The 27,475-nt window shown below is 33.2% G+C and overlaps 1 protein-coding gene across 4 annotated transcripts in view; it reads left to right on the top strand.

Annotated features, from left to right (window-relative positions):
• Positions 1-27,475, top strand: part of gek (serine/threonine-protein kinase gek) — a 65,265-nt gene that overhangs the window by 12,182 nt on the left and 25,608 nt on the right. For 2 of the 4 annotated variants that reach the window (XM_074182192.1, XM_074182193.1), the window contains exons 7-22: positions 174-228; positions 317-522; positions 1,167-1,375; positions 4,289-4,560; positions 4,620-4,834; positions 6,469-6,744; positions 9,823-9,936; positions 10,016-10,165; positions 10,255-10,465; positions 13,131-13,305; positions 13,358-13,461; positions 19,022-19,063; positions 19,378-19,580; positions 21,017-21,218; positions 21,829-21,921; positions 21,982-22,175. In XM_074182192.1, the coding sequence (XP_074038293.1) occupies positions 174-228; positions 317-522; positions 1,167-1,375; positions 4,289-4,560; positions 4,620-4,834; positions 6,469-6,744; positions 9,823-9,936; positions 10,016-10,165; positions 10,255-10,465; positions 13,131-13,305; positions 13,358-13,461; positions 19,022-19,063; positions 19,378-19,580; positions 21,017-21,218; positions 21,829-21,921; positions 21,982-22,175 (2,721 nt within the window). The remainder of the gene's footprint in view (positions 1-173; positions 229-316; positions 523-1,166; positions 1,376-4,288; positions 4,561-4,619; positions 4,835-6,468; positions 6,745-9,822; positions 9,937-10,015; positions 10,166-10,254; positions 10,466-13,130; positions 13,306-13,357; positions 13,462-19,021; positions 19,064-19,377; positions 19,581-21,016; positions 21,219-21,828; positions 21,922-21,981; positions 22,176-27,475) is intronic. The other 2 variants (XM_023170756.2, XM_074182194.1) reach the window with 2 other exon arrangements.

Raw genomic sequence — 27,475 nt, forward strand, 5'->3', positions numbered from 1 at the left:
AGAATCATTTGATATGCAGTGTCAGTGAAGGTTCATATCTTTTAGAAAGATGATAAGAAGAGAGGCCCTAGAAAAAGTCCTTGTGTCACATTAATATTATTGGATAATAGCTTTCAAATTGTCTTCTTGATGATCATAAATAAAATGGTACTATCAAAAATTTAATTCCACAGGCGATGGAGGACGGTCAAGGCAGGTACGGTCCCGAATGTGATTGGTGGTCTTTGGGTGAGTAGTAATAAAAATAATAATGACGACGATCTCTAAAAAAATGAGCTCCTGAATTCTGATTTTGGTTATTTTGTCTATTCTGTAGGGGTGTGCATGTACGAGATGCTGTTTGGAGAAACGCCATTTTACGCAGAGAGCCTGGTGGAGACTTACGGAAAAATTATGAACCACAAAAACTGCTTCGATTTTCCCACCGACGTGGAGGTAACCGACTCCGCTAAAGATTTGATAAAGAGGCTCATTTGCAGTCAGGAATTTCGATTGGGACAGAACGGCATTGAAGACTTCAAGGTATGAACAAAAGATAACTATTTTCTATCGCTTTGACTGAAGATGCATTGCCTGTGATGAAAATAAAGATATGACAACGAAAAGACTCAGAAGCTCGCCTTCGTAATCTTGGTGGGAAATGTCTCGAATTTTCCTCACTGTAAAACCGGAGGTAGAAAATTGTAGTTATCTCAGAGAGTTTTTTCTGGCGATAATCGTAGAAAATGGTCGGATGCTGTAGAGTTTCAGGGTTCGATATCTTTGCTACGACACATTGTCTGTATCGCAGAGCTGGTTAGATGAATGAATTTCCTTTTTTGACAAATCCACTTTGAATGTAAAACGCGATACTTTTCTTTATCCGCATACTAAATCTGAAATAACTTGAACGAAATCAAGTTGACTCAACAAGTTAGTGACCAGACTGATTTGATTGGCGAATATTTGGCTGAGTTCAAGTTTTTTCGAGTTGCTCGGTATTTGTTGAGTATTTTGTGTTTTATATCCGTGCCAGAGGCGGTTCATTCTTTTAATCCCTTCTAGCGACACGTTTCGAGAGCTAGTTTTCTCAATGATTTTTCTTTAGTAATCTGAGGCAACTTCTGCTTTCGCTCAATTTCATGTTGAAATTTCTTCCGAGGGAAGTCCAAAAATCTTTGTCGTAGAATCATCCCTGGTTCGAGAATGTTGACTGGGACGGAATCCAAGACAGCAACGCACCTTATATCCCGGAAGTGTCCAGTCCTACAGACACCTCGAATTTCGATGTAGACGACGCTGACATTCGGTTGTCTGATGCGATGCCTCCAACTGCCAACAATGCCTTCGCTGGATTGCATTTACCGTTCGTTGGATTTTCCTTCACCCAAGGAAGGTAAGATTTGTACTATTAGCGACTGGAGTAGCGCACAATATTTCAGAAATTTTTACGAGTGTTTATGTGACATTTTGAACTAATTTTTTTTCGATCGAAAATATTCCTGAAACGATTTAAACCTCTTTGGAAGTTTTTCGAATTGATCATTCATAAAAAATAGAAGAAAAAAAAAGAGTTTTATAAAAAAGAGGCTAAAAAATTTGAAGAGGGGTTGAATAACAAAGTGAAATTAAAAAAACTTCAGTGGGGACCCTTAAAAAATGAATAATCAAGAGAGGGGGAAGAAGAAAAGGGGCAATAAGAAATATTTTTTTCATTTTATGAAAAGAAAAGAGAAGAAGTGACTTATAAAAAGAGGCAGAAAAAAATTGAAGAGGGGTTGAATAACAAAGAGAGAAATGAAAGAATATTTGGTGGGGACCCTCAAAAACATAATAATCAAGAGGGGGAAGATGGAAAGGGGGCAATAAGATTTTTTTTCATTTATGAAAAGAAAAGAAAAAAATAACTATCATAAAAAGACAGAAAAGAAGAATTTGAAGAGGGGTTAAATAACAAAGAGATAAATTGAAAAAACTTCTGTGGGGACCCTCAAAAACATGAATGATCAAGAGAGGGGGAAGAAGAAACGGCAGCAATAAAAAATGTTTTTTCATTTATGAAAAGAAAAAGTGACTTATAAAAAGAGACAGAAAAAATTTGAAGAGGGATTGAATAACGAAGAGAGAAATGAAAAAAATCTTTAGTGGGAACCATCAAAAACATCAATAATCAAGAAAGGGGAAAGAGGAAAAGCGAACAATGCATTTTTTTTTTCATTTATAAAAAAGACAAAAATGAGTTTTACAAAAAGGGGAATAAAAAGTTTTGAAGAGGGGTTGAATAAAGAAGAAAGAAATTAAAAATCTTCAGTGGGAATCGTCAAAAACATAATAACCAAGAGGGGGAAGATGAAAAGGGGACAATAAGATTTTTTTTCATTTATGAAAAGAATAGAAAAAAAAATAACTATCATAAAAAGACAGAAAAGAAGAATTAGAAGAGGGGTTGAATAACAAAGAGAGAAATGAAAAAATCTTTGGTGGGGACCCTCAAAAACATAATAATCAAGAGGGGGAAGATGGAAAGGGGGCAATAAGATTTTTTTTCATTTATGAAAGGAAAAGAAAAAAATAACTATCATAGAAAGACAGAAAAGAAGAAGAGGGGTTAAATAACAAAGAGATAAATTGAAAAAACTTCTGTGGGGACCCTCAAAAACATGAATAATCAAGAGAGGGGGAAGAAGAAACGGCGGCAATAAAAAATGTTTTTTCATTTGTGAAAAGAAAAAGTGACTTATTAAAAGAGACAGAAAAAAATTGAAGAGGGGTTGAATAACGAAGAGAGAAATGAAAAAATCTTTAGTGGGAACCATCAAAAACATCAATAATCAAGAAAGGGAAAAGGGGAAAAGCGAGCAATGAATTTTTTTTCATCTATAAAAAAGACAAATGAGTTTTACAAAAAGGGGAATAAAAAGTTTTGAAGAGGGGTTGAATAAAGAAGAAAGAAATTGAAAATTTTCAGTGGGAACCGTCAAAAACATACTAATCAAGAGGGGGAAGATGAAAAGGGGACAATAAGATTTTATTTTCATTTATGAAAAGAAAAAAAAAAATAACTATCAGAAAATGACAGAAAGGAAGAATTTGAAGAGGGGTTGAGTAACAAAGAGAGAAATAAAAAATATTTAGTGGGAACCATCAAAAACATCAATAACCAAGAAAGGGGAAAGGGGAAAAGCAAGTAATGCACTTTTTTCATTTATAAAAAAGACAAAAATGAGTTTTACAAAAAGGGGCATAAAAAGTTTTGAAGAGGGGTTGAATAAAGAAAAAAGAAATTAAAAAATATTCAGTGGGAACCGTCAAAAAGATAATAATCAAGACGGGAAAGATTTTTTTTTCATTTATGAAAAGAAAAGAAATAACTATCATAAAAATACAGAAAAGAATAATTTAATAGGGGTTAAATAACAAATAGAGAAATAAAAAAATCTTTAGTGGGAACCATCAAAAACATCAATAATCAAGAAAGAGGGAAGAGGAAAAGCGAGCAATGGATTTTTTATTTATAAAAAAAGACAAAAATGAGTTTTACAAAAAGGAACATAAAAATTTTGAAGAGGGGTTGAATAAAGAAGAAAAATTGAAAAATCTTCAGTGGGGACCCTCAAAAACATGAGTAATCAAAAGAGGGGGAAGAAGAAAAGGGGACAATAAGAATTTTTTTTCAGCTATGAAACGAGAAGAGAAAAAGTGGCTATTATAAAAAGAAATGAAAAAAAAATTTAATAGGGGTTAAATGACAAAGAGAGAAATGAAAAAAATCTTTATTGGGAACCATCAAAAACATCAATAATCAAGAAAGGGGAAAGTGGAAAAGTGAGCAATGGATTTTTTTATTTATAAAAGAAGATAAAAATGAGTTTTACAAAAAGGAACATAAACATTTTTAAGAAGAGTTGAATAAAGAAGAAAGAAATTAAATTATCTTCAGTGGGGACCCTCAAAAACATGAATATCAAAAGAGGGGGAAGATGAAAAGGGGACAATAAGATTTTGTTTCATTTATGAAACGAGAAGAGAAAAAGTGACTATTATAAAAAGAGATGAAAACAATGTAATAGGGTTTAAATGACAGAGAAATAAAAAAAATCTTTAGTGGGAATCCTCAAAAACATCAATAATAATCAAGAAAGGAGGAAGAGGAAAGGGGAGAAATAATTTTTTTTTCATTTATAATAAAAATAGAGAAATGAGTTTTATAAAAAATAATTCCTTGACATTCACTACACCGTAAAACATTTCTTTAATATCGTGTGCTCTCTTGGAAGTCTCAGTTATTTTCTAATTATTTCATTTTCAGTTTCATTTGTGATTTAAGTAATTTGACCATGTACATAAACTCAAATTTTACTGAAAAACAAAATCAACGAAATAAAAGTGATATTATGGCATTGGCTCTGAGTCAAGAAAAGGAGGCCGACAAACGAATGTCTCCCGATGGGACAAGAAAATTACAGGACGAAATAAATACGCTTACGAAGAGAAATTGCGAACTGGAGTCGCAGTTGAGAAATTTAGAAGCGGGAAATTCTAGGGAAGCGCACGTAGATTCAATGGATGGACCCGAACACTGTAAGCGAAGTTTATAGTAACCAAAAAGATTTTTCTCTAACTTGAAAGTATATTTTCAGCAAAAGTGAAAGAACTGGAAAAACTGGTTAGGGTTATTAAACAAGAGAGGGACGAGGTCCAAAAGGACAAACAGGAGTTGCAGGAGAAATTAAAATTTCAAGATATGGAACTCAAAGACGCTTTGGCTCAGAAGAAATTAGCAATGGCCGAATATACCGAAGTTTCTGATAAGTTGGCAGAACTGAGGCAGCAGAAGCAGAAACTTTCTAGACAAGTAAGTTATTTATTAAATAAATATTACTAGAGTTTTTTTCCCAGCACCAAACCATTATTTTAACACCTTGGCACGTGTTTCGATAACCAAGTGATCTTTCAAGCCAGTCTCGGATATACCTACACAGTAGGTTGAATAGACTGACGCCTATCAGGAAACAACAAGCATAGCCCACTGACTAATAAGAAAGTTTTTCTTCCTTATTCAGAAGAATCGGGCAAATTTCTGATATGCAGTTGGTTACTACCTCGTCCACTAGATGGAGTGACATTTTGTTATTCGCTCCAACTGAGGAAGAGGAATGAAATACTCTGAAAGAATTCCTCAAACTTTGAATATTGAAAACCTAACTATAAAATATTCATATTGATGAATTCTTGAAATGGAACAAACAGATTGATTATACAGCTTACAAATTGAGCAAAATTTCGTATAGACTAAGGGTGGTTCACAAATATCTCAACAAAGAATCGGTAAAAATTTTATATTTTTCCAGTTTTGAGTCTGTAGCTAGATATGGAATCATATTTTGGGGAAGCAATAGTAATATAAATGAAATATTTATAATTCAGAAAAGAGTAATTTGAAGTATAATCAATCATGTAGAAATGTCTTCTAGAATAACGGGATAATGTCGATATATGCTCTTTATATTTATGAATGCTTAATGTTTGTATTAAAAAATAGGCATCTGTTCTTTAACAATATTAATCAACATTCCTATGGAACAAGAAGAAATGATTTCGTGCTCCCTATACATAGGTTAACCATAACAGAAAAAACTCCTCATCACATGTCAATGAAGCTATACAATAAATTGCCTAATCGAATCAAAGATTTGAGGAGCATAAAGAAATCTAAGAAAGAAATAAAAAAATATTTAATAGATTTAGAACGATATAGTGTTAGTGACTTTTTGGACCAAACCTTATAGAAAGTATATTATATAGTATATATTTATGAGTATATGTAGTCTTTTTTTTTTTTTTTTGACATTATTTCATTCTATGTTGTTTGTGTACAAGCTGTATTGGGCGGCATATTTTTGTAATAAACATGATTATTATTATTAATATTATCAGAAATTATCTAATCTACTAGGAAATTGAGAGAGGAAAAATTTGCAACTTATCTGAATAGATAAAAAAATGTTATCATGACCTACAGCACTTTGAAATTTATTTTGCAATGATTGGCCACCATACGAAATTTATTGAAAATTGATAAAGTATTGATTACTGGAAAGACAATCAATGGAGGTGCCTCAAAGTAATGCTTTGACTCGCTGAATTCACAGAATCATTCTCCAAGCGAATAATAATAATAATAGTGAGAGTATTGAATTATGTGCAAACTGTTGTCAAAGTCCAATAATAATAATAATAATAATTTTTATTAGTCTCAAGAAACACACAGTTTTTAGACACGTCAATACAATTTCTAAAATAAGTTTGAGAGGGTAAGATTTGTCAATATAGTTTTTAAAAAATGCTTGTAGATAAATTAGATTAAAGAAAAAAAATACAAGTTAACAAGATAAAATTCCAATCTTATAAGACTTGACTAAAATGTAATGGTAATGGTAGTAACTCTATAGCACAAATTATTAAAATGATTTTCTGTACAAATTTCAGGTGAGAGATAAAGAGGAGGAACTCGAAACGATGATGCAGAAAGTCGATTCTCTGCGCAATGATATAAGGAGAGCTGAAAAACTGAGACGAGAACTGGAATCTCGCGTAGACGAAGCGCAAGCTGAGTCGACCAAAGAGAGGAAGCTACGAGAGAGGTCGGAAGAGTATTGCCGGCAGATGCAGGCCGAATCTGACAGGCTGAGAGTCAGGAGTGAACATGGGCCCCGGGATCAACAAGACTCGTTGAGGCTGAAAGCGGAACTGGAAAAATTGGAGGTAAGAACGAATTGTATGTACTACTGATGAACAATTTTTGAAGATTTTATAACCAATTATGAGTTTTCATATATTATCCGATATAAAATGTCGTCATATGACTCAAATGCAACAATATCATGTCGAAGGAACATGATGTGACGTTAGGGGTTCCTCAGGGATCAATATTAGGGCCTTTACCTTTCTGGTGTTTTTTTAATGGTGTCACATAACTATGTAGATGATACCACTGACTAATATGAAAGTTTTTCTTCCTTATTCAGAGGAATGGGGCAAATTTCGGATAGGCAGTTGGTCAGTAACTCGTCCACTAGATGGAGTGATATTTTTTATGTTAGCTCCAACTTAAGACGAGGAATGAAATACTCAAAGAATTTCGATTTTAAATTATGGAATATCATTGACTTTAGGTAGATGATGGTCACTATCTTGCTCTGAGAATGGCTAAGGAGCCCGAAATTGGTATGCAAGTGTGCCCGTTTTAAAATTGAAGGTCGACTTTTTCAGTTGTATTGCCAATTGCATATGCAGGAAATTTTCTGTGAAAATTCCTGCACTGTGTAGGTATATCCGAGACGGGCTTGAACATTTTAATTTTATTTCTTTATATTTTTTTTTTCAATTATATTTTTATTAAAACAACGATAAAAATTAAATAAAAACCACAATAAAAATTAATTGGCGCTCAAGGGCGACTTCATTGATTCCAGTGGCGCATTTGCTTTTTCAGCTGCAGGAAAACCCGGGAAAACCTGCAGCACCACATCATCTGAAGATCTTGATCTAACAATGTCCTCTCTCTTATAAAACAAAATGTAGGGTGTCTCCAGAGGCTCCAATAAATTCAATGCATCGCCAGAACACTTCGTGACTTTAGATATATAATTTCTAACTCGAAAATAAAGTTACAAATTCAGTCAATCAGTCTAGATCTGATGAAATCTTTCAGAATTATATAAAAATATATTTGTACAAAAGATGTTCTTAGAGTTTACAAGACTATTTGGATGACAATGGGGAATGTTCCTCAATTTGGGTTATTACAGCAAATGCAAGCTTGAACAAAATAAAGTTGAGTTTAATTCATGAGTTTTTCAAATTCACTTCGAAAAGTATTCATATTGATGTTTCAAATGTTGGGTTTTAATTTTGAAAGGGATTTGTTTCTAATTCACATATTGGCAACAGCGCCTAATCAAGTTGAAATAATTTATACCTACCTAGATATTCTACTTTAAAAAAGGAAAATTATCTTCATAAATCAACAATTAAGGCAAAATATAAATTATAGTTCAATACCACCTCCACAAGCCACATAAACAACATTTGTTTTGTTATTTATTTATATAGATGAAGATAGGTTAGGTGCACAAAATGTCATATGTCACAGAATGTCTCGGAACTCGGAACATAAGTAAACAGAACAGCACGCCACTGATATATGTCATCTTTGTTTGTCTCATACAGGTAACAGATTCATTGTCCTTTATTAGCTATAACCGATGTTACCAAATGGTGAAATAGAAACGAATCCCTTTAAATGTCGAATGCATTATTTCATTCCTCTTTTTTAAGTATTTAAATCATTTTTTAAAGAAAAAGGTTGAAATGATAAGTTTAAAATGCGTTGTTTCAGAGCTCTTTTATGAAAACTACTTGATTTTTGTCAGGAGGAACATTCCCCATTGCCTATGTAAGAAGTAATAATAATAGTGATACATTTACTCATCTTTTAGATCAGGGGTCTCGAAACTTTGAAGCCTTCGAGCCATAATAATTTTTTCAGTTTGTTCCAAGGGTCAATTTCTGCCCTTAACTATATTTCTAGACTAGGATAGTCGCAAAGTGCGTGACCTAAGCAAACTCACGCTTTTTTTGCATTTCAATTATTATTGTGTATTGTGACACTTAACGACATCTAGTGGCGAGTAGTGGTACTATGTACTACCTTTTTCGGCTACCCGCTAGGTGGCATTAGGCGTAATTAAATATTTGGAATTACCGCGTTGGTTCGAGAAAGTTCTGGTTCTAGCTAGTGTATTCCGATCACCTCGAGATGGCAGTAATAATTGCATATAAAAAGGCTAGCGTCGCAACTGCGAGTTAGTCTGCGTAGGAAAGGCGAAGGAAGCAAAACTGTCTATTGTGAAATAAAGTAACACCCGTCAATAAAAGTATTTTGATTTGAGTTATTGTTTATATGTGTGATTTGTTAGTATGGAAAAGAAGCGAAAAATCGACAGTGAATGCAGTGAATGCGACACTACACAGACTGAATTTTCCGTCAATTTTGCAATCGAAACTTTGAGTGCTTTGAAGATAAATTTTGATACTCGTTTTTCAGATTTTAATGTCATTGCGAATGAAATTCAGCTTTTTCAAAATCCTTTTGATTCTGACATTGAAACCCTGGCTCCGCAATATTTGTATATAATATTTAGGTAGTAAACTCACTGGCTTATCATTTTTACATCAAGTACTGAATAGTTTTATTGTACAAAAACCATTTTTGGTGGGTGAAATCAAGAACTTTTCTATGGATCTTTCTCAGGGAGATACAATTTTCTTTTATTGTGGTAGGTAGAAATATTACATCACAAAGCATCACTGATGAACATTTCCCTGTATTGAAATATTCAAGAATTCCATTTTGTAATGAAAACATTGCAATATTTTTAATTTTGTTTTACATCACACGCTTTATATTCGCTTAACCTGTATGTATGTTTGTTTGTGTGTAACTCTTCTTTTCATTTCATATCAGCATCTGATATTTGACAGAATTATCGACATTATTGCTTGATCTATTCGCGGGCAGATGGCGCTGTATGTAACTTCTTTGGTATAATTCGAACTCACTTTACATGTATTTCTTCATTCGAAAAAAGTATTTTTTTTTATTAACACGCGCCTGCTGCCTTATTTGTAACCCTCGTTTGCGCGCCTGCTGCCTTGAGCTTGGTAGCTGCTTTTTCAGGCTCCCTCTCCAGAATCGAAAAATATCAAACGATTTTTTTTAGTTTTTCAAACTATATCTATTCGTTAATCGATTATGATTGATAATGTGATTTTTTGCAGGTTCAGTACAATGAAAGTTTGTCGCAGCAACAAGCCCGATTCAATATGGAACTGTCATCTTTGAGAGACCAGTTGCACGAAGCAGAAACGCATAGGGAGTTGCTAGAAAGAGAAGTAAGGTTACCGGACTTGCAAATATCATTTATTTTTTTGTTTTCGTATTAGTTTTATTTCATTTGATATTTCATGTTAGGTGCATATGTTGAGAGAGAAACTGGACAAGTCCAGATCAGAAGCTGTATCCGATTCTGAACAGATATTAGCTGAAGTTAACCGTAGGCATGACAGAGATAAGCAAATGTTAGCCGAGGATAACAAAAATCTCTCGTCAAATGTCGGCTTTGTGAGTTGTGTTTTTATGTTTTAGTTTGGGCTTTACTTGTGGCCAATACTGGCAGTAGAAGACGTTCTTTACGTTACTTTTTTTTTCAGCTGACTGAATCCATGAACCGACTGCAAACGGAGAGGTCCGCTTTGGAAACCGAATACGAGGAGCTGAGAAGTAAGCAAGAAGCCTTGGGTCAGTGGGAGTCGCAGTTGTCGGAAATCATTCAGTGGGTCAACGACGAAAAAGACGCGAGAGCGTACTTGCAAGCACTGGCGACGAAAATGACTGAGGAGTTGGATTATTTGAAACATACGGGTGGGTTTTCAATACCAGTTATTTATCCTGTTTTATTATATTTGTCACTGCTTCCGGATCCAACTAAAGCACCTCTCATACATAAGAATTGTGAAACAGGGGTTTCATCAACCAAGTCGGCGATCTAACAAGATGAATTTTCGTTTTTGAAATGATATCAGTGATTTCGCAATTGCTAATTATTATTTCTGAATCTAATTTGTTGAAGAAAATGGTTGAAAGAATGAATAAAACCTTTGTAGTTGCAAAACTGACCCAACTTAGGTTCCCGAATAACTTGTTACAATGGATTGAATCTTACCTCAAAGGGCGTACCATGACTGTAAAATGTGAAAATGTTAGATCAAGGTGCATTGACGTTAAGCTTGGAGTGCCACAGGGGTCAGTGCTTGGACCATTGCTTTTTTGTTGTATGCAAATGATTTGTCAGAATATCTGAAAGATTGCCACCTTACCATGTTTGCGGATGATACCACTATCACAGTTACAGGGGGAAATATTGATGTACTGCTTAGTAAGGTAAAATGCATAATCGATAGCTTTAGCTCCTGGTGTCAGCGAAACAGATTAATATTAAACTCCACAAAAACTGTAATAGTAAATTTCTATAATAGGAAAAATAATGTTCCAGATGACCTACAAACTATTGACGAAATAAAGATTAGTAGCGAAGTAAAATTTTTAGGAACTTACTTGGATGAAAGCTTATCATGGGATCTGCAAATAAAAGATGTCTGCAACAAATTAAACAAGACATTCTTTGCTTTAAGGCAAATGAAATCATGCATGGACACAGCAGGTCTACTAGAAATCTATTTTGCTATGGCATATTCACATATATCCCTCAATATCATAGCATGGGGTTGCAGTAATGAATTCATCAGAGTATTCGTAGCACAAAAGCGCATTGTTAGACTAATTTTCAGCATTGAACACCGAGACAGCTGTAAACCAGTATTCGTTAGGGGAAAATTATTACCGGCTCCCTCCATATACATTCTTAAATGTATAGGATTTGCTAGATCTAACATCCATGAACTAGAAACAAACGCAACGGTGCACAGTTACAACACACATCATGGTGATGTTTTGCGTATTCCAAGTCATAAGTCAACGAAATATAAAAAGTCCCCTTTGTATAATGCCATAAATCTGTATAATAAATTATTTACCAGAGCAGATCAAACAAATTACCTCTGATGAAGTGTTTCATGGTAGAGTAAAGCAATTGCTGCTGCAAAAATGTTACTATAGTTGTGATGAATTCCTGGAAGATGATTTCCGTTGAGCAATGATTTTACTTATTTTTTTCCTCTTACTATTATTTAGTGTTATCTTCGACGCCTGTTCCATATTTTTACTAAGGAATTTATATACGTGTCTTGTCTACACATATATGTGTATGTATGTGTGTATGTTTATATATGTGGGTGTGTATATGTGTGTATATATGTGTATGTGTGTATATATGTGTATGTGTGTATATATGCATATATGTATATACACATATATGATAAATGAAATACCTACCTATTTTATTCGTATCACACTGTTATTATGTTCTATATATATATATATATATATATATATATATATATATATATATATTTATATATATATATATATATATATATATATATATATATATATATATATATATATAACAGAATATCATACCAATTAATAAATACGGTTCTCACGATAATGTTGAAAATTACATTTTATTTGAAATCGATCAGTGTTACGGAAAATATCAGATTGTCTAATCAATAGAAAACTTTACCTCAAAAACATCAACACACGGATTCACTACTTGGATTCAAAAAACGTATTCATCAGTTTCTATTGTGCCCTCTTCAAAGTAGTCCCCCTGAAATATGATACACGTGTGCCAGCTTTTTCTCCAATCCTCAAAGCAATCCTGATATGCACTTTTGGGTATGTCCTTGAGCTCTCTTAGCGATTCGATTTTTATCTCCTCAATCGTCGCAAAACGCAACCTTTTAATTGGTCTCTTGAATTTTGGGATCAGGAGAAAGTCGCTGGAGGACAAATCTGGTGAAAATGGTGGCTGAGGCATGTTTTTGGTGTTGTTTTTGGCCAAAAAATTACGAACAAGCAATGATAAGTGATTGATTGGTAAAATGTTTATTGTTTAAGAATAAATTCTTGTTACAAACACATTGTCATGAATAAATATCAATATAAACATGAAGTATAAGTGTATAAAATATAAATGATTAAAATAAAATATAAACTATATATACATACATATGCAGAGGTTACTTGACAAGAACTTGGACAACGAATAAAAATATATGTTTCACACACAGTACAATTACAGTTTCATCACATTCTAAATTACAGGGCATCGTCAAAATATTCTTGTAGGTCATAATAGGCTTTATCACTTGATAGTTTTGTACATTTCTTTCTAAATATGATGAAAGGAGTCTCTTTTACTCCTTTACTCTACTTTTCCGTACTTCAAATATGTCTCTGTTATTATTTGATCTGATCTTCTGATAATGCCAACTTGGTTGAAGAAACGTGCATATGTTATGTGGGAGCAGTGTTTTGTTGTAATGATTCAACGCCAGAAACTCAAATTCTACTTTTTACTGACTATGATTTGTTATTGTCCTATTCGTGTTTTTCTTTTCAGGTGTATCGAATGCTGTCTCTGGTTCAGATAAAAACTGGAGAAACAGACGATCGCAAAAGCTGGAGAAAATGGAGCTATTGAATTTGCAGAGCTCTTTACAAAGCGAGATCCAGGCTAAGCAGGCTATAAACGAGGATTTGAGCAAGACCAGGGAAGCCCTGCTGGCCGCTCAAAAGTAAGTGTTTATCTTTTGAAAAACTCCATATAATCGAAATCTTATATTTCAGGGAGTTGAGGGAGTACAGACAACGAAACGAAGCTTTGAACCTTGATTTGAAGCGAAAGGAAAAACAAGTGAAGGAGTTTCAGAACCGGCTGGACTCGGAAGGATGTAAGTTGAATGATTATTCCGACATTTCTGACTGTCATTTTTTTAATTTGTTTGATTTTATTAGTTTCATTCGAGTTTATTTATCAAGATTATTTTCACAACAGAAACGATTAAAATCAAACATTTTAACCTACAATTACTAACATTGTGGCCGATAAATTGATCCTTCTCATTAATAAAACGTGACTGAGATTTCAGAAGTAAGAGATAACAAACATGATTATATTTTGGAGAATACAAATGCTGCCAGTAATATTGAATGCAACTTTTTTATATTTTCAATATACCATACAGACCAACAGTGCTCTGCTAAAACTTTCAGCCTTGTCGAAAAATTTGATACGCTGATAAATATAAACAACGATCTTACAACCAGAAAGAAGTGGACAGAGGAAAACTCCCTGCTCCTAAACTCCACAGGAAGCCAAAATATTCCTATATTGAGTCATCATTCAACTTGAGTTCCCTGTATGTATTGACAACGAATTCATTCCTTTTGTCTCTGAAGCTGAATGTGTTGGTGTTATTTTTAGCCAGCAGCTCGAATTATCCAAACAATTAGCTGTCAAATAATGTAAACTTTCACGGACATAGATAACTGTGTGAAAGTTATTTTGCGTGGTTTTATGGCCGTGGTCAGTAGGTTTATATGCCTGACGTTTCGTCTACTACTGCGGTAGACATCAAAGGCGATGTGGTAGCGGAAAATAGATTCAACACAATTATGTGTCATCGCAAAGAGAACTGACCTGATTCTTGAAAAAATTCTCCTCTTCAAACTGGACACTACTAACCTAACCTAACCTAACCTAACTTAACCTATAGTTTTTCACCGCTAGATGGCGCCACCGTCAATTTTGAAAATATTGTGGCCAACCTAACCCAAAGTGGTCAACCCAACCCAAAGAGGCCAACCCAGGAATTGAAAAAAAAAGCCAACCCAAGAACGGCAATTGAGCTTTCTCCTCTGACGTATAGAGGGCGCCACTTGATTCGCGGACAAATCGTCAACTTTCATCTTCTATCGTTAGATGGCGACACTAACGATAATACTTTACTCTTATCTCCGCTAGATGGCGCCACCGTAAATGTTCTAACGTAGATTTACCTTTTACCTCTTTTAACCCACCCAGGGCCCCATTATCCCCAACCTTTCCCGAATGCTTGTCGAAAAATATTAGGAATTCGAAATAACCCAACCCAAATCTAACGTAAAACCGAGAAAAAATGAAAGCCAACCCAAGCCACTCTAGGAATGGAAAAAAAAGCCAACCCAACCCAAGAATACGGACTGCTTCCAAAGGAAGGAAGAAAGCAATTAGTTTCAAAGTAAACTCCTTACAAAGATCTGTAGATCATACAAAGAAGTAACTGTCAGACACAAACTGGAAGAACAAGCCCCTTCAAAACGATACTTTCATATAAACATTGAATTACACAACAAAAACACTTTAGAAACTACCACTTTTATATGAACATTGAATTATACAACACTTTTTTCTATTCAGTTTATACTCCAAACATTATGGAATTGATTCAGATATCATTCACAGGATTGCTACAGTATATGAAAGAGGCAAAATTCCACTTACATGAACTCTTGTCACCCTTAATGTCATCCTTTCTTTAGAAGATTCCCACATTTTTTTGTATAAACATAGATGAGTCGAAAGCCAAAATCTTTCTTTCCCAAAAATAGGGCATTCTTTTTTAGCTTATCTCTGAAAAACTATTTTATAATTGACTCTCGGTTTGAATTATTTTGGAATTGTGAGAACGATCAATTTATAGTAGTGTCGAGGCTGCAGTGTATATTAGCACTCCCTGGCGGGTGGTAATTGTTTGTGTATGTATTTAGTCGGTTCTTGGCTGAAGCAACTGCCCTTGGTTATTGGAGTCACGTCATGCTTCTGGGGGATAATGTTACTCTACATGCGACTCTATGGTTGAATATGAACACGGTCCGAATCGAACTAGATATCGGTACAATTTTTTTTTAGGAGAGAAATCAAGTGATAAACTCAACTATGTTGTTCATTGTATATATTGTGTGAGATAGCATTGTATACATTTTTTATATTATATTGTTAAGAGCAAATTAATTATCTGACAAATCTAAAAAATGTTTGTTGATTCATGGTTGTTTTACCACCTGGCTGGGAATTTTTCAAGTTGGTAAAATGAATTTTCAGTTTTTGGGATTGAGGCCACTAATTTTGCCATGTGTACATTTGATCTACCGTTATTTATTTATATAAGATGATGTCTTATTGGGGCGAGTGTAATTTTGAAACTATGCCGACTTTAAATTTTCATTTCTATCAAAAAAGTTACTAAATAAAAATATATTCAATAGGCTTTTTCCATGTATTTATGCTTTTGCCTCATCTAAAAGTTTTAGCCATTGCCGTGTCTCAATATTTTTTTCAGTTCTTTAAAACATTAACACATGAAAAAAATTACAAAGAAGAAAGTTTCATTTCTCTTTTCTTCATAACAAAGAAGCATTCTCATGGTGTATTCGAGAAAAAACATATAATTTCACTTTGTTTTTTGCATATTCTAATTTATTGTGATACACAATCACAAAGAAGTTTGAATTTGAACACATATAACATAATTTTTACAGACATCTTCATAAAACTGTTCAGTTAACTTGACTCTAGTCTTATAATGTTTCCTTTTTCCTTTTAAAAATATGGAATTTTAATATGTCATAAAATTGTGTGCTGTGGTGCCTACATTTTGAAAAAGTTTCCCTTCTGACACAATTATGCCACAAATGATAACATGTTGTTGAGCAATTTTCTTCTTCTTCTTTTCTTCTGCTTTTTTTCCTGAGCAATTTTGAGGTTTTTTATAGCTGTGTTTTGTGATTATTGAATTTCAAACCTTTATCTATCTTTATTTATCCCAGTCATCTTGATTCTGGTTTGTTTATCATTTCTTCATTGAGAAACCATTTGTAATTTTTCGGGGAACTTTGTAACAAATATGTACTCATAAACAAGAGAGAGAGAGAGAGAGAGAGAGAGAGAGAGAGAGAGAGAAATATTCATTATTGCCATTGTGCCATGAAGAGAATAATTTTTATAGACGAAGCAGTCACGATTCCAAAATTAATACATAGCCCTTTATATATATCTATATGTATAAAATTCTCGTGTCACAGTGTTAGTTGCCATAGTCTTCGAAAACAGCTTAACCAATTTTAATGAAATTTCATAGGTATATTCGGTAGGTCTGAGAATAGATTTTAATCTATCTTTCATACCCCTAAGTGATAAGGGTGCTTTTTTTTGAAAATTTTTCAACATTTTTTTAATGATGTGCCATTGAAAAATACAAACAACCCTCCATTTTCACCCTTCTATCACCAACCCCTATTTTTTAACAGCCATTTTTAGTAATTTAATCTTTTAGTTCAGTTATTCCCGCCAGGCGTATACTGGTGTCACTTCTCACTAGGTAAACAACACAGAGTAGGAATAAGAACGAAGCTGGTCTCACATCTCTCTCACACAATGAGCCTTCTCTCACTCTCTACGCAGTTTGCGGCCATTATTATTGTTTATCCATGGAGCGTACATACAGTTTGCGATGCCACCGAAGCTGTGGATTATCCATCATTGGATTTGCCAGGCATGCCACCGCATAATTTACAACTGAAGGTTGGATCGCTCCGTAATTTGAATCCACCACGGCTGTGCAACGGCACACCCTTAGTCAATAAAAAAATAATGAAAAACGTTGTCAAAGCCAGCATTTCAAATGGCAAATTCCAATGTGAAAATATATCGATACCACGAATCCTTATTATACCTTTAGATGTGCCAATTCATCTTAAAGGTGTGCAATTTCCAATTAGATTGGCTTTTGCAATGATCATTAATACTTCCTGAAGCCAAACAATGTCCGATTGGGGCTTAGATTTGAGATACCATGTTTTTCATAAGACAATTATACGTGGCATACTCTGGAGTGAACAAATCATCCAGTTTGTTTTTGCTAGCTAAACTAACGAAAATTATTGTACACACTATAGGGATTAATATTTTTTGTGAGTGTTATTGCCGGGTCAGCTAGTAGACATATTACAGATGAATAATAAAAATAGTTGAAAGTGTATACAAAAAATTTACAATATTGAATAAAATTATAAAAGTGACATTGTGTCAAATTATAAGTTCTTCAATTAAAATTATTGTTATAGAACTTCTCCAGACTATAATAAGTTTTTTCATAAAATAAAAATTGAACAGCCTTCCTGAAATGATTTTAATTGACTGTGTTCCTTATATCATTAGGTAAATGATTAAATATTTTACATACATTATAAAATTAATGAATCCATCACAAAAGCCGAATTGATATAGCTTTATCATACATACAGTTTCCACAATGTGTGGCAATAACTTTTGTGAAAGAAACAACGGTCTACAAGAATATCATGTTTTGTCTTTGCTACTGCTGTTGTCTGAAACATTTACATAGAGAAAGGAATAAAGTGGAATATTATAGAACTGAAAGAGAAATATAAATTTATTTATCATGGCTACAGATGTAATAATTTTGAAGGCAATGAAGAAATTATCTGTGAAATGTTGATGTTATTCAGAATCTCAATAATTTTTTCATACTCATTCTAATTGGTTCTGTGTACTTTTGTGGTTTCAGATTGAAACAGATTTTTTTCGTTTACTAGGATCTTTTCTTATTGAGAAACATGATTCAAACTTCTTCAGACCAAAATTTCTGCATATTTTTTTCCAACAAAATAATCTTCCATGTCAAAGCTATTTTCAGGGTGGTCTGTACATTTTTATATCTGACTTTTCTTTATACGACTGCGGTATATTTATCAAAGGCGATGATGAGGCAGCGGAGGAAGTAAAAAATTTTCTTAGATTTTTCCATCCAATTGCTAGTTATTTTTGTTGTATATTTCATTTTTTCTATCGATAGAATAAATACTTTGAAGCCTTAATATACAAAAACTTACAGGGTGTTCCATTTAAATTGCATAAGTTAGTATCGATAGCATAATTTGATGTGATGGAAAAATGCCATTATTTTATTTGATCACCGAAAACTGACTTGTGCTAATTTTCAGATTTTGATTCGTACTGGTTCGTTGACTATGGCTAACCGACTGAGAAAGCGTCGTACCCCATTCTTTGGTGATGTAAACTAACACTTTTAGATCAGGCTGTCAAGTTCAAAATCAACGTAATCAATCAATGCTTCTCATCATTTCATGGCATATTTTCATGAAGTTTAAAAAAAATAGTTTCCAAGCCGGGGGTTTTTCTAACACGGTGGATTGTTTGGAAGCTAAATTGTCATCATTTCGCCTGCTTGTTCATTGTTTGCTTTCGAAATTTTTGCTCGAATCACACACATTTTTTAGGTTTGTTTCCCATAAACTTTTGTTAATTACAATTACTTTTTACGCTGTTGAATTTGTTTGAAATTTTATCTTAATAAACCACGAAGTGAAAGTTATTTTTGTTTTGAACCGTATCTATTCACGTGAAGACTTATGAATGTTTACATGCAGCGAGCATTGGGATTTCGACTTTCTTCAAACGTCACGTTAAGGGTTAGTCTCAGCATACTTCTTAGCTAGAGCCTAATATGCAATTGCTTGCGATTGCTTATATTTTTCCTATTGGTTACTGCTTGGAGTGCTAATATGATGTTTTGTCTTTGTCTTGAAGCATAGCATTTATACATGAGTAAATACTGTTTTCGAACACTTAACAGTTAGAGTTTTACCAGAAGCATTTGTTACCTGTTTGAAAGTGTTTTTCCATTTTTTTCTATAATAGTTAACATTGTGTTTTCATTAATATTCTTAGTGTTCGACAGCGAGCTGCTCGGCCTACTGTTTACACTGAGTGTTTTGTGTTTCAGTTTTAGAACGACCTTCGTCTCAAATGTCGTACCTAGATCACTTCCTGAAAGAATCGACTCCGTCTCAGATGCTGTATGACAATGTCCCAGCCCAGAATCTCTTGTATAAAGGGGGCTCCATCGAATCGGAGGAGGGAGACATAGAAGACAACCGGGCGCTGAGCATGACAAGCTCCAAGAGCAACTTGTCTGAAATTAGCATGGTAAGTTTGTCAAATACATTGCGGTCGATGAATCTTGACATATGCATCATTGATTTGTGCATCTGAAATGAGTCAACGAATTAAAATGACATGGTCTACATCTAGGAACAGGTTTTTATTGTGAAGGAATGAATAGAGATTATTCTATTGAAAACAGTCCTTAAAAAAGGCTATTGCTCCAAACAACCCATTTTCTTAATGAAGAAATGTTTTTATTTATGGAATTATTTAAGATATGTAATGGAATTGGCCGATACTTCATTTAAATCCATTGTAACATACGAGGTCTGTTCAAAAAATAAAGTAAATATTCAAATATCGGGGGATACCTATTCGATTACCGATTCTTAAATTTTTTAAGTAAAACTTCTTATGGGAGGGTAAACTGCTTCGTTACCTAACGCGTTACGTTTCCAATCTGTCTGGCTTTATTTTTCTCACGCATACGGCAGCGGCAGGTAGGCTCCTCCTCTCTCGTCAGACTTCTCTCGTTAAAAAGTATAAAATTTCTTTTACAAAATTATACACAACAGTAAGGAAGACATCCATAGGGTGTAAAACATAATAAATATAATACAATACAAATTTTACAACATTTACATTCTAACATAAATATCTGAGGGGGATTACTTTGAAGGAGACAAAAAAGAAATTGATGAATAAATATATTTTCAGAAAAATGAAAATTCACCTTATTTTTCGAACAGACAGCGTACATGAAAAACTTTAGCAAGCTGACTTTGTGAACTGATATTTCTGTCAATCAATCAAACATTTATTGAATTAGTTTTCCTCCACAATCACATTAGACAAAAAAACTGGCTGATTCAACAGGTCAAAAAAACAAAAAAAGTCAATATAATACATACATAAACAAAAGTTTCAAGTCCAAATATTTAGAAAACGGTTGCTTACAGCGACTAGTAACAAGGGTAGCTTATTTACGTAGATATGATAGGGGAATCTATTTTTTTCTGAAAAATGTGCTATAAGTACGCCCAAAAAAGTTCTGAATCTTTAAAAAAGAAAAAGGCGTGTAGGTGGCGCCCCCTACGAGTAAGAGCAACACCTCAAAAACCTCTTATTACCAAGTTTCGTTTGATTAAGTTCAGTATTTCAAAAGTTATTTGAAAAAAACGAAAATAAAAATAAAACTTCAACATCCTGTATCTTGGAAACGAAGCATTTCCGGACATCTATTTATTTGGACAATTCATATTAGAATATTGTGAGGAATCACCTCCTGAAGTTTGTCAAAGTACTTTTGAGTCACCCTGTATATTGTTCAAATGATATCTGCCGAAAGATTTTATTTTGATTTTCACTATGAGAGGTTTACAAATCCGCAACATGTGTTTCGCCATACAATAGCTTCCTCGAGCAAGAACAGTGAAAAGTTTTGGCCAGTTCCATTCAATGATGTCTGTCTGTTTCAGCACGAATCCCACTCCCCGATGAAGTTCAAAGCCCACCAGTTCCTCGTGAGAACTTTTTCTAGTCCGACAAAGTGCAGTCACTGCACCTCACTGATGGTGGGGCTGATGAGGCAAGGGATGGTTTGCGAAATATGCGGGTTTACGTGTCACACGGCATGCTGTTCGCATGTGCCAACTGTATGTCCAGTTCCACCGGATCAAAGTGAGTATTTATAGATGACCATTGATATTGTCTGAAGCAATATTATGTTATGGACAGACCATATAATGAACTGAGGATCATATCATAATGAATGCAAGAATTTTTTTTTCTTGGCCCACACAAGTAACTCTATGAATGAATTTAGACATCACTAACATGTTACAGTTGAAAATAGGACTGAATTATTAGTAAATCGATTAAAAGTATGTGGAGTATGTGGAGGCTTACTTTTTCTTGCATATAAGAGGCCTGCTCAAAAAATAAGGGGAATTTTCATTTTCCTCATAAGATATTAATTTATTGGTGTAGCAAACAGTTATGAAGAGCTATCAATTCTCTCTTAATTGATATTGAATTCAATATTTACGAGTATACACAAGAGTAAATACAAAAAAAAACAGATTCATATCGGAACACAATATAGTTGGAGACAACAGTGCCCATTGAATGAAAAAGAATATAATGCATGCCTTGTTACTTGTTAGTAGGGCAATTTCAATATTTTTTAGTTTCTTAATCGTTATATGTATCAGAAAACTAGTATAAAGTTTTTTTATATGATGTATTTTCTGATATATGTATTTTTACCTTATTTTTTGTATCCATCCAGCGAAACGCCCTCTCGGCATCGACCCTACCAGAGGAATAGGGACAGCTTATGAAGGTTATGTCAAGGTTCCGAAACAGGGTGGCGTTAAGAAAGGTAAACACTTCGATTCACAAATATTTCAACAATTCATCGTTATTATTTCATTGTTTTCAGGTTGGGTCAGACAATTCGTCGTTGTTTGTGACTTCAAACTGTTTCTGTATGATATATCGGCAGATCGCAATGCTTTGCCGAGCGTTCACGTGGCTCAAGTGCTGGATATGCGAGATCCGGAATTTAGTGTGTCCAGTGTCAAAGACTCTGACGTGATTCACGCTAACAAGAAAGATATTCCTTGTATATTCAAAGTAAGTCAACCGACACTGCAGAAGTAGTTGAAAAAAACAATTTTTGCGGCTGGTGGAGCGGTTGTGGTTGAACATTCCTCCCCCTGTAGCAGACCTATTTATCCATCATTTTGCAAATTCTGCCAAGGATGCTATTTCCACATACTTAGGTCAAAATCTAACATTACCCTGTATAACCAGTACATATATTAATATTGTACACTCATTTGAGAACGGACTGATTACTGAAGCTGAAATTCATGCTTCATTGAGGTTGATGAAAAATAAAAATTCGAGTGGATCAGATAACCTGTCAATACCAGTTTTTAAAACAAATATTTGACCTTATTGTAATGAGGAATGTTCCTCAATTTGGGTTGTTACAGCAAATGCAAGTTTGAACAAAATGAAGTTGAGTTTAATTCATGAGTTTTTCAAATTCACTTCGAGAAGTATTCAAATTTATGTTTCGAATGTTGGGTTTTAATTTTTGAAGGGATTTGTTTCTAATTCACATATTGGCAACAGCGCCTATATCAAGTTGAAATAATTTATACGTACCTAAATATTCTACTTTAAAAAAGGAAAATTATCTTTATGAATAAACAATTAAGGCAAAATATAAATTATATATATACTTCAATACCACCTCCACAAGCCGCATAAACAACAGTTGTTTTGTTATTTATTTATATAGAGGAAGAAAGGTTAGGTGCACAAAATGTGATATGTCACAGAATGTCTCGGAACTCGGAACATAAGTAAACAGAACAGCACGCCACTGAAATATGTCATCTTTGTTTGTCTCATACAGGTAACAGATTCATTGTCCTTTATTAGCTAAAACCGATGTTGCCAAATAGTGAAATAGAAACGAATCCCTTTAAATGTTGAATGCATTAATTCATTCCTCTTTTTTAAGTATTTAAATAATTTTTTAAAGAAAAAGTCTCAAATGATAAGTTTAAAAGGCATTGTTTAGAGCTCTTTTATGAAAACTACTTGATTTTCGTCAGGAGGAACATTCCCCATTCCACCAATTTATCTAATGAATCAATCCTACATGCTAGGGTACTTTCCAAAATAGTAAAAAAAATCTGTTTAAAATCTGTTTTTCCGTTAATCAGCTGTCGCCCCCATACGAACGACAACTCTCAGAAGTTGAGAAACTTGTGCGAGCTAAGGACTAACGAGGTCTTACCTTTTAACGTGTGACTCCTAACAAGCCTTAGCCATTCCTCTTTTCAAAAAAGGAAATAGAAATTACCTGAATAACTACCGATAAATTTCATTGCTTTGTTCACTTTCGAAACTGTATGAAAAAATGGTAGCTACTAGAATAGTGAATTAAGAGTCAAATTACATACTATGTAATAATCAACATGGATTTAGGAACGATCGTTCTATAGAAACCGCTGCCTATAATTATCTCAGTAACATATACTCCAAAGTTGATGCCAACAATTTTTAGGCTTGGATTTCCACCATACTGACTTGGATAAAATCCTATATGAGTAGTCGGGTTTTGATAGTCAAATATAACAATATCATGTCCAAAGAACATGATGTGACATTAGGAGTTCCACAGGGATCAGTATTACGACCTTTACTTTTTGTGGTATTTGTCAATGATCTCTCAAAACATGTTGACAATTGACACATAACCATGTTTGCAGATGATACCACAATGACAATCACTGGGTCTACACTGGAAGATGTATTCATGAAAGTCAAAAGAGGTTATTGATGGATTTATGTCATGGTGTGAACGCAATCATTTGATATTGAATACCTCTAAATCTGTTTCCAGGCGGAGTTGATAATACTGATGGAATAGCGATGTCACATAATGTAAAATTTCTAGGTACCATGTTGGATGAATCTCTGAATTGGAGTTTGCATATTGATGGGGTTTGCAAGAAAGTAATTGCAGCATTTTTCGCGATTAAACAAATAAAATTGTGTGTAAATAAAAAAAATCTCTTGAGTATATATTTTGCAATGGCGGATCCGCATATTTCCTTAAATATAATGTCATGAGGATGTGGTAGAGATTTTAATAGAATATTTGTTGCCCAAAATATCATTATAATACTAATTTATTATATGGATTATCGTGAGAGCTGCAAATCCATTCCTATAAGGGAAAATATATCATCAGTCCCACGCATATATATATTTAAATGTGTGACTTATTTATTTATTTATTTTATTCAACAGGTAGTCCCATTTACAATTTGTTATAAAAGGTTTGTAAAATCTTAAACTAAATTAAAGATAATAAATACATAATACAATATAAAACGTAATACAATAATATAGTGATAAAACCACAGAACAATTTTGTTATTAAAAAAAGTTTGTAAAATATAAACTGAATTGAAGATAATAAATACATAACCCCATACTAACAATATAAAACAAAATACAATATAGTAGTAAAATCACAGTACAATATAGTGGTAAAATAAAATAAATATAAAAATTCTCCAGTATACGACTTCACAATAAAGGAGTTAAAATCAGATTAAAATCTTTAAGAATAATACGAAAATATTCTTAATAAGAAATGTTTTTATAGTTTAAATGACTATTGGATTGGTAATTCCTGATAATAATCCCCAATGTAAAATAATATATGTATTTATTTTTTTTTAATTGTAGCATTTGTATATTATATGCCGTGATATATATTTTTATATTTATGTTTAATCTTTATTATTGAATTTTGAATTCAAGTATGACCAAATATTGTTTTTATTCTTTATATGGATATATCATGTACAATTATTTGTTACAAAATTATTACCTTTATTATTATTAGTTAGTGCAAATGTGTTCTAATAACAAAATAAAACTGGAAAAAACTTTGAGCGTACTCAGTGGCAAATCTGAATCGACAGATTCTGACAATCGTCCCTTTTTAGGAGTGGCTCAGAGATCAATGAATGCAGTTGAGGAATTCAATAAAATATTGAATTTATATTGAGTTTAAGTGAATGTTTCTGAAACACTGTATATAAGACAATTATTTAACAGCAACCAACTAGGTTTTCAGACTAGTAAATGGTAATTTTGATATGTTATAAAACTTAAATAGTTATTGTTTCAGTATTGGTATTTATAATTCAGTTAACATTTGTTATTTCGGGTACCTATTGTAGGTACCAAAAGTACATTGACTGTATTATTAGTTTTGGTTTTTTGAATACTGCCTGTCAGCTGATGCAATTCTATCTGACATGTAGAAAACAATTCCTCTCCTATAACGGTTATAAATCTAGAACATATATAGCTTCTTCTGGTGTGACTCAGGGCTCCAACCTAGGCCCTCTTTTGTTTTTATTGTTTATTAATGATTTATGTGAATGTTTAGCTTGTGAGCGGCTATGCTTCGCGGATGACTTGAAATTATTTTCTATAGTTAAGGAAGTAGGTGATTGTGTTGATCTTCAATCTCAATTAGAACTTCTTGTTGCTTGGTGTAGCAAATATAAATTGAAACTCAATGTGGAGAAATGTAAAGTAGTGAGTTGTAGTCGAAAAAAAGAAGTTTATACATTCCCGTATGTAATACAGGATTCAGATCTGCTGAGATGTAATGAGATCAAAGACCTAGGGGTAATATTCGATCATAAATTAACATTTGGTAGACATATTTCACAAAAAGTTTCAGAATCTCTCAGAGCTTATGGTTTCAGTGTTAGAAATTGCAGACACTTTCATAATATTAAAGCCAAGAAGCTGTTGTATTTCACCTACGTACGTTCGATGGTTCTTACCCTGAGAGAGGTATCAGTAATAATGTCATATATGAACGTTTGGAACTTTTTAGTTTACAGCATCGCAGAAAATGTGCGTCGCTCATATTTTTATTCAAGTTAGTGAATGAGAGAGTTGACTGTCCTGAAATTCTTGAACAAATTAACTTCAATGTACCACGGCCAGCTTCACGATCTCAATCCATTTTTAGACCTCTCAGAGCAAGAACTAACATGCTCAATTCCCCAATAAATGTTATGTGCACAAATTTCAATAGCATTTGTGCCCATGGTGATTTATTCCTCATTAACGTATTAGAATTGCTAACATGTACTTGAAGTAGGTAATTAGAATTAGTTTTTCTTTTTTGTTCATTTTATTTTTCGTTTATGGTTAAGTATTGCGAATAAAATTATGGGGAAATGCTACAGAAATAAATAGGATATTTGTTACACAAAAACGAATTGCTAGAATGAGGAAAGCCACGTGATTCTTGCAGGGAAATTTTCAAGAGTAAAAAGATTATGACACTTTGCTGCATTTATATTTATAAAAGTTGCTTGCACATTAAAAAGCATGAAAATGAGCTAATGAAAAACAATTACCACCATCAATATTGCACTAGAAATGCTTCAAATTTAATAACAATGACTCACAGAACATCCACATTTGAAAAATCGCCAACTTATGCTGGGGTGAAAATATATAATAAACTCCCTAATCTATCGTATTAAAAAAATCACTGAAAGATTTCTTATTGGCTAAATCTTATACATTACAAGAATATTTCGCTGATTGAGTTTTTTGTGGATATCTGTGTGTAAATAATCTTAATCAATCAATCAATCAATCAATCAATTTATTCATTGTAAATGAAACATTACAACGTCGTTATTTCCTTAGTATTAAAATTAAAATTAAAATACATATACACAGAGATGCACAGATCAAAATAAAATAAATAAATATATACAAAATTATCATGCACATGTAAACCTACAAGAGATGTAGTACATGTATTATTCATTTATAAAATCTTCTATTGAATAGAAACATTTTTCTATTAGGACATTTTTCAGCCAGATGGAGAATTCATTCGAGTGTTTCTTTTTTGCAAAGTCTGGAATTTTATTATATAATTTTGCGCCCCAATAATCGCATCCTTGCTGTGTTTTCTTCAATCGATGAAGAGGAACTTGCAGTAAATCTTTATTTCTGGTATCATAAGAATGATTGAGTACATTTTTTGAGAACATCTCTGGATTTGCGTGAACATATTTTAGACAACTATATATATATGCACTGGGAATGGTGAGAATTCTTTGTTGACGAAAAGCCTCTTTGCAGCTATCTCTATATGCAAGTCCGCATAGAATTCTGATGGCTTTTTTTTTGCTGAACAAATATTTTGTTTGAATCAGAACTTGTGCCCCACAAAAGGATTCCGTAAGTTGCTATGCTGTGAAAGTTTGAAAAATAGGTTATTTTAGCCGTTTGATGTGTTGAAATTGTTTTCATTCTCCTTATACAATATATTGCTGAATTAAGCTTCTTACTCA

Source organism: Leptinotarsa decemlineata, unplaced genomic scaffold (assembly GCF_025532065.1).
Source record: "Leptinotarsa decemlineata unplaced genomic scaffold, Ldec_3_MD MMD2_tig00026328_RagTag_RagTag, whole genome shotgun sequence".
NCBI lineage: Eukaryota > Metazoa > Arthropoda > Insecta > Coleoptera > Chrysomelidae > Leptinotarsa > Leptinotarsa decemlineata.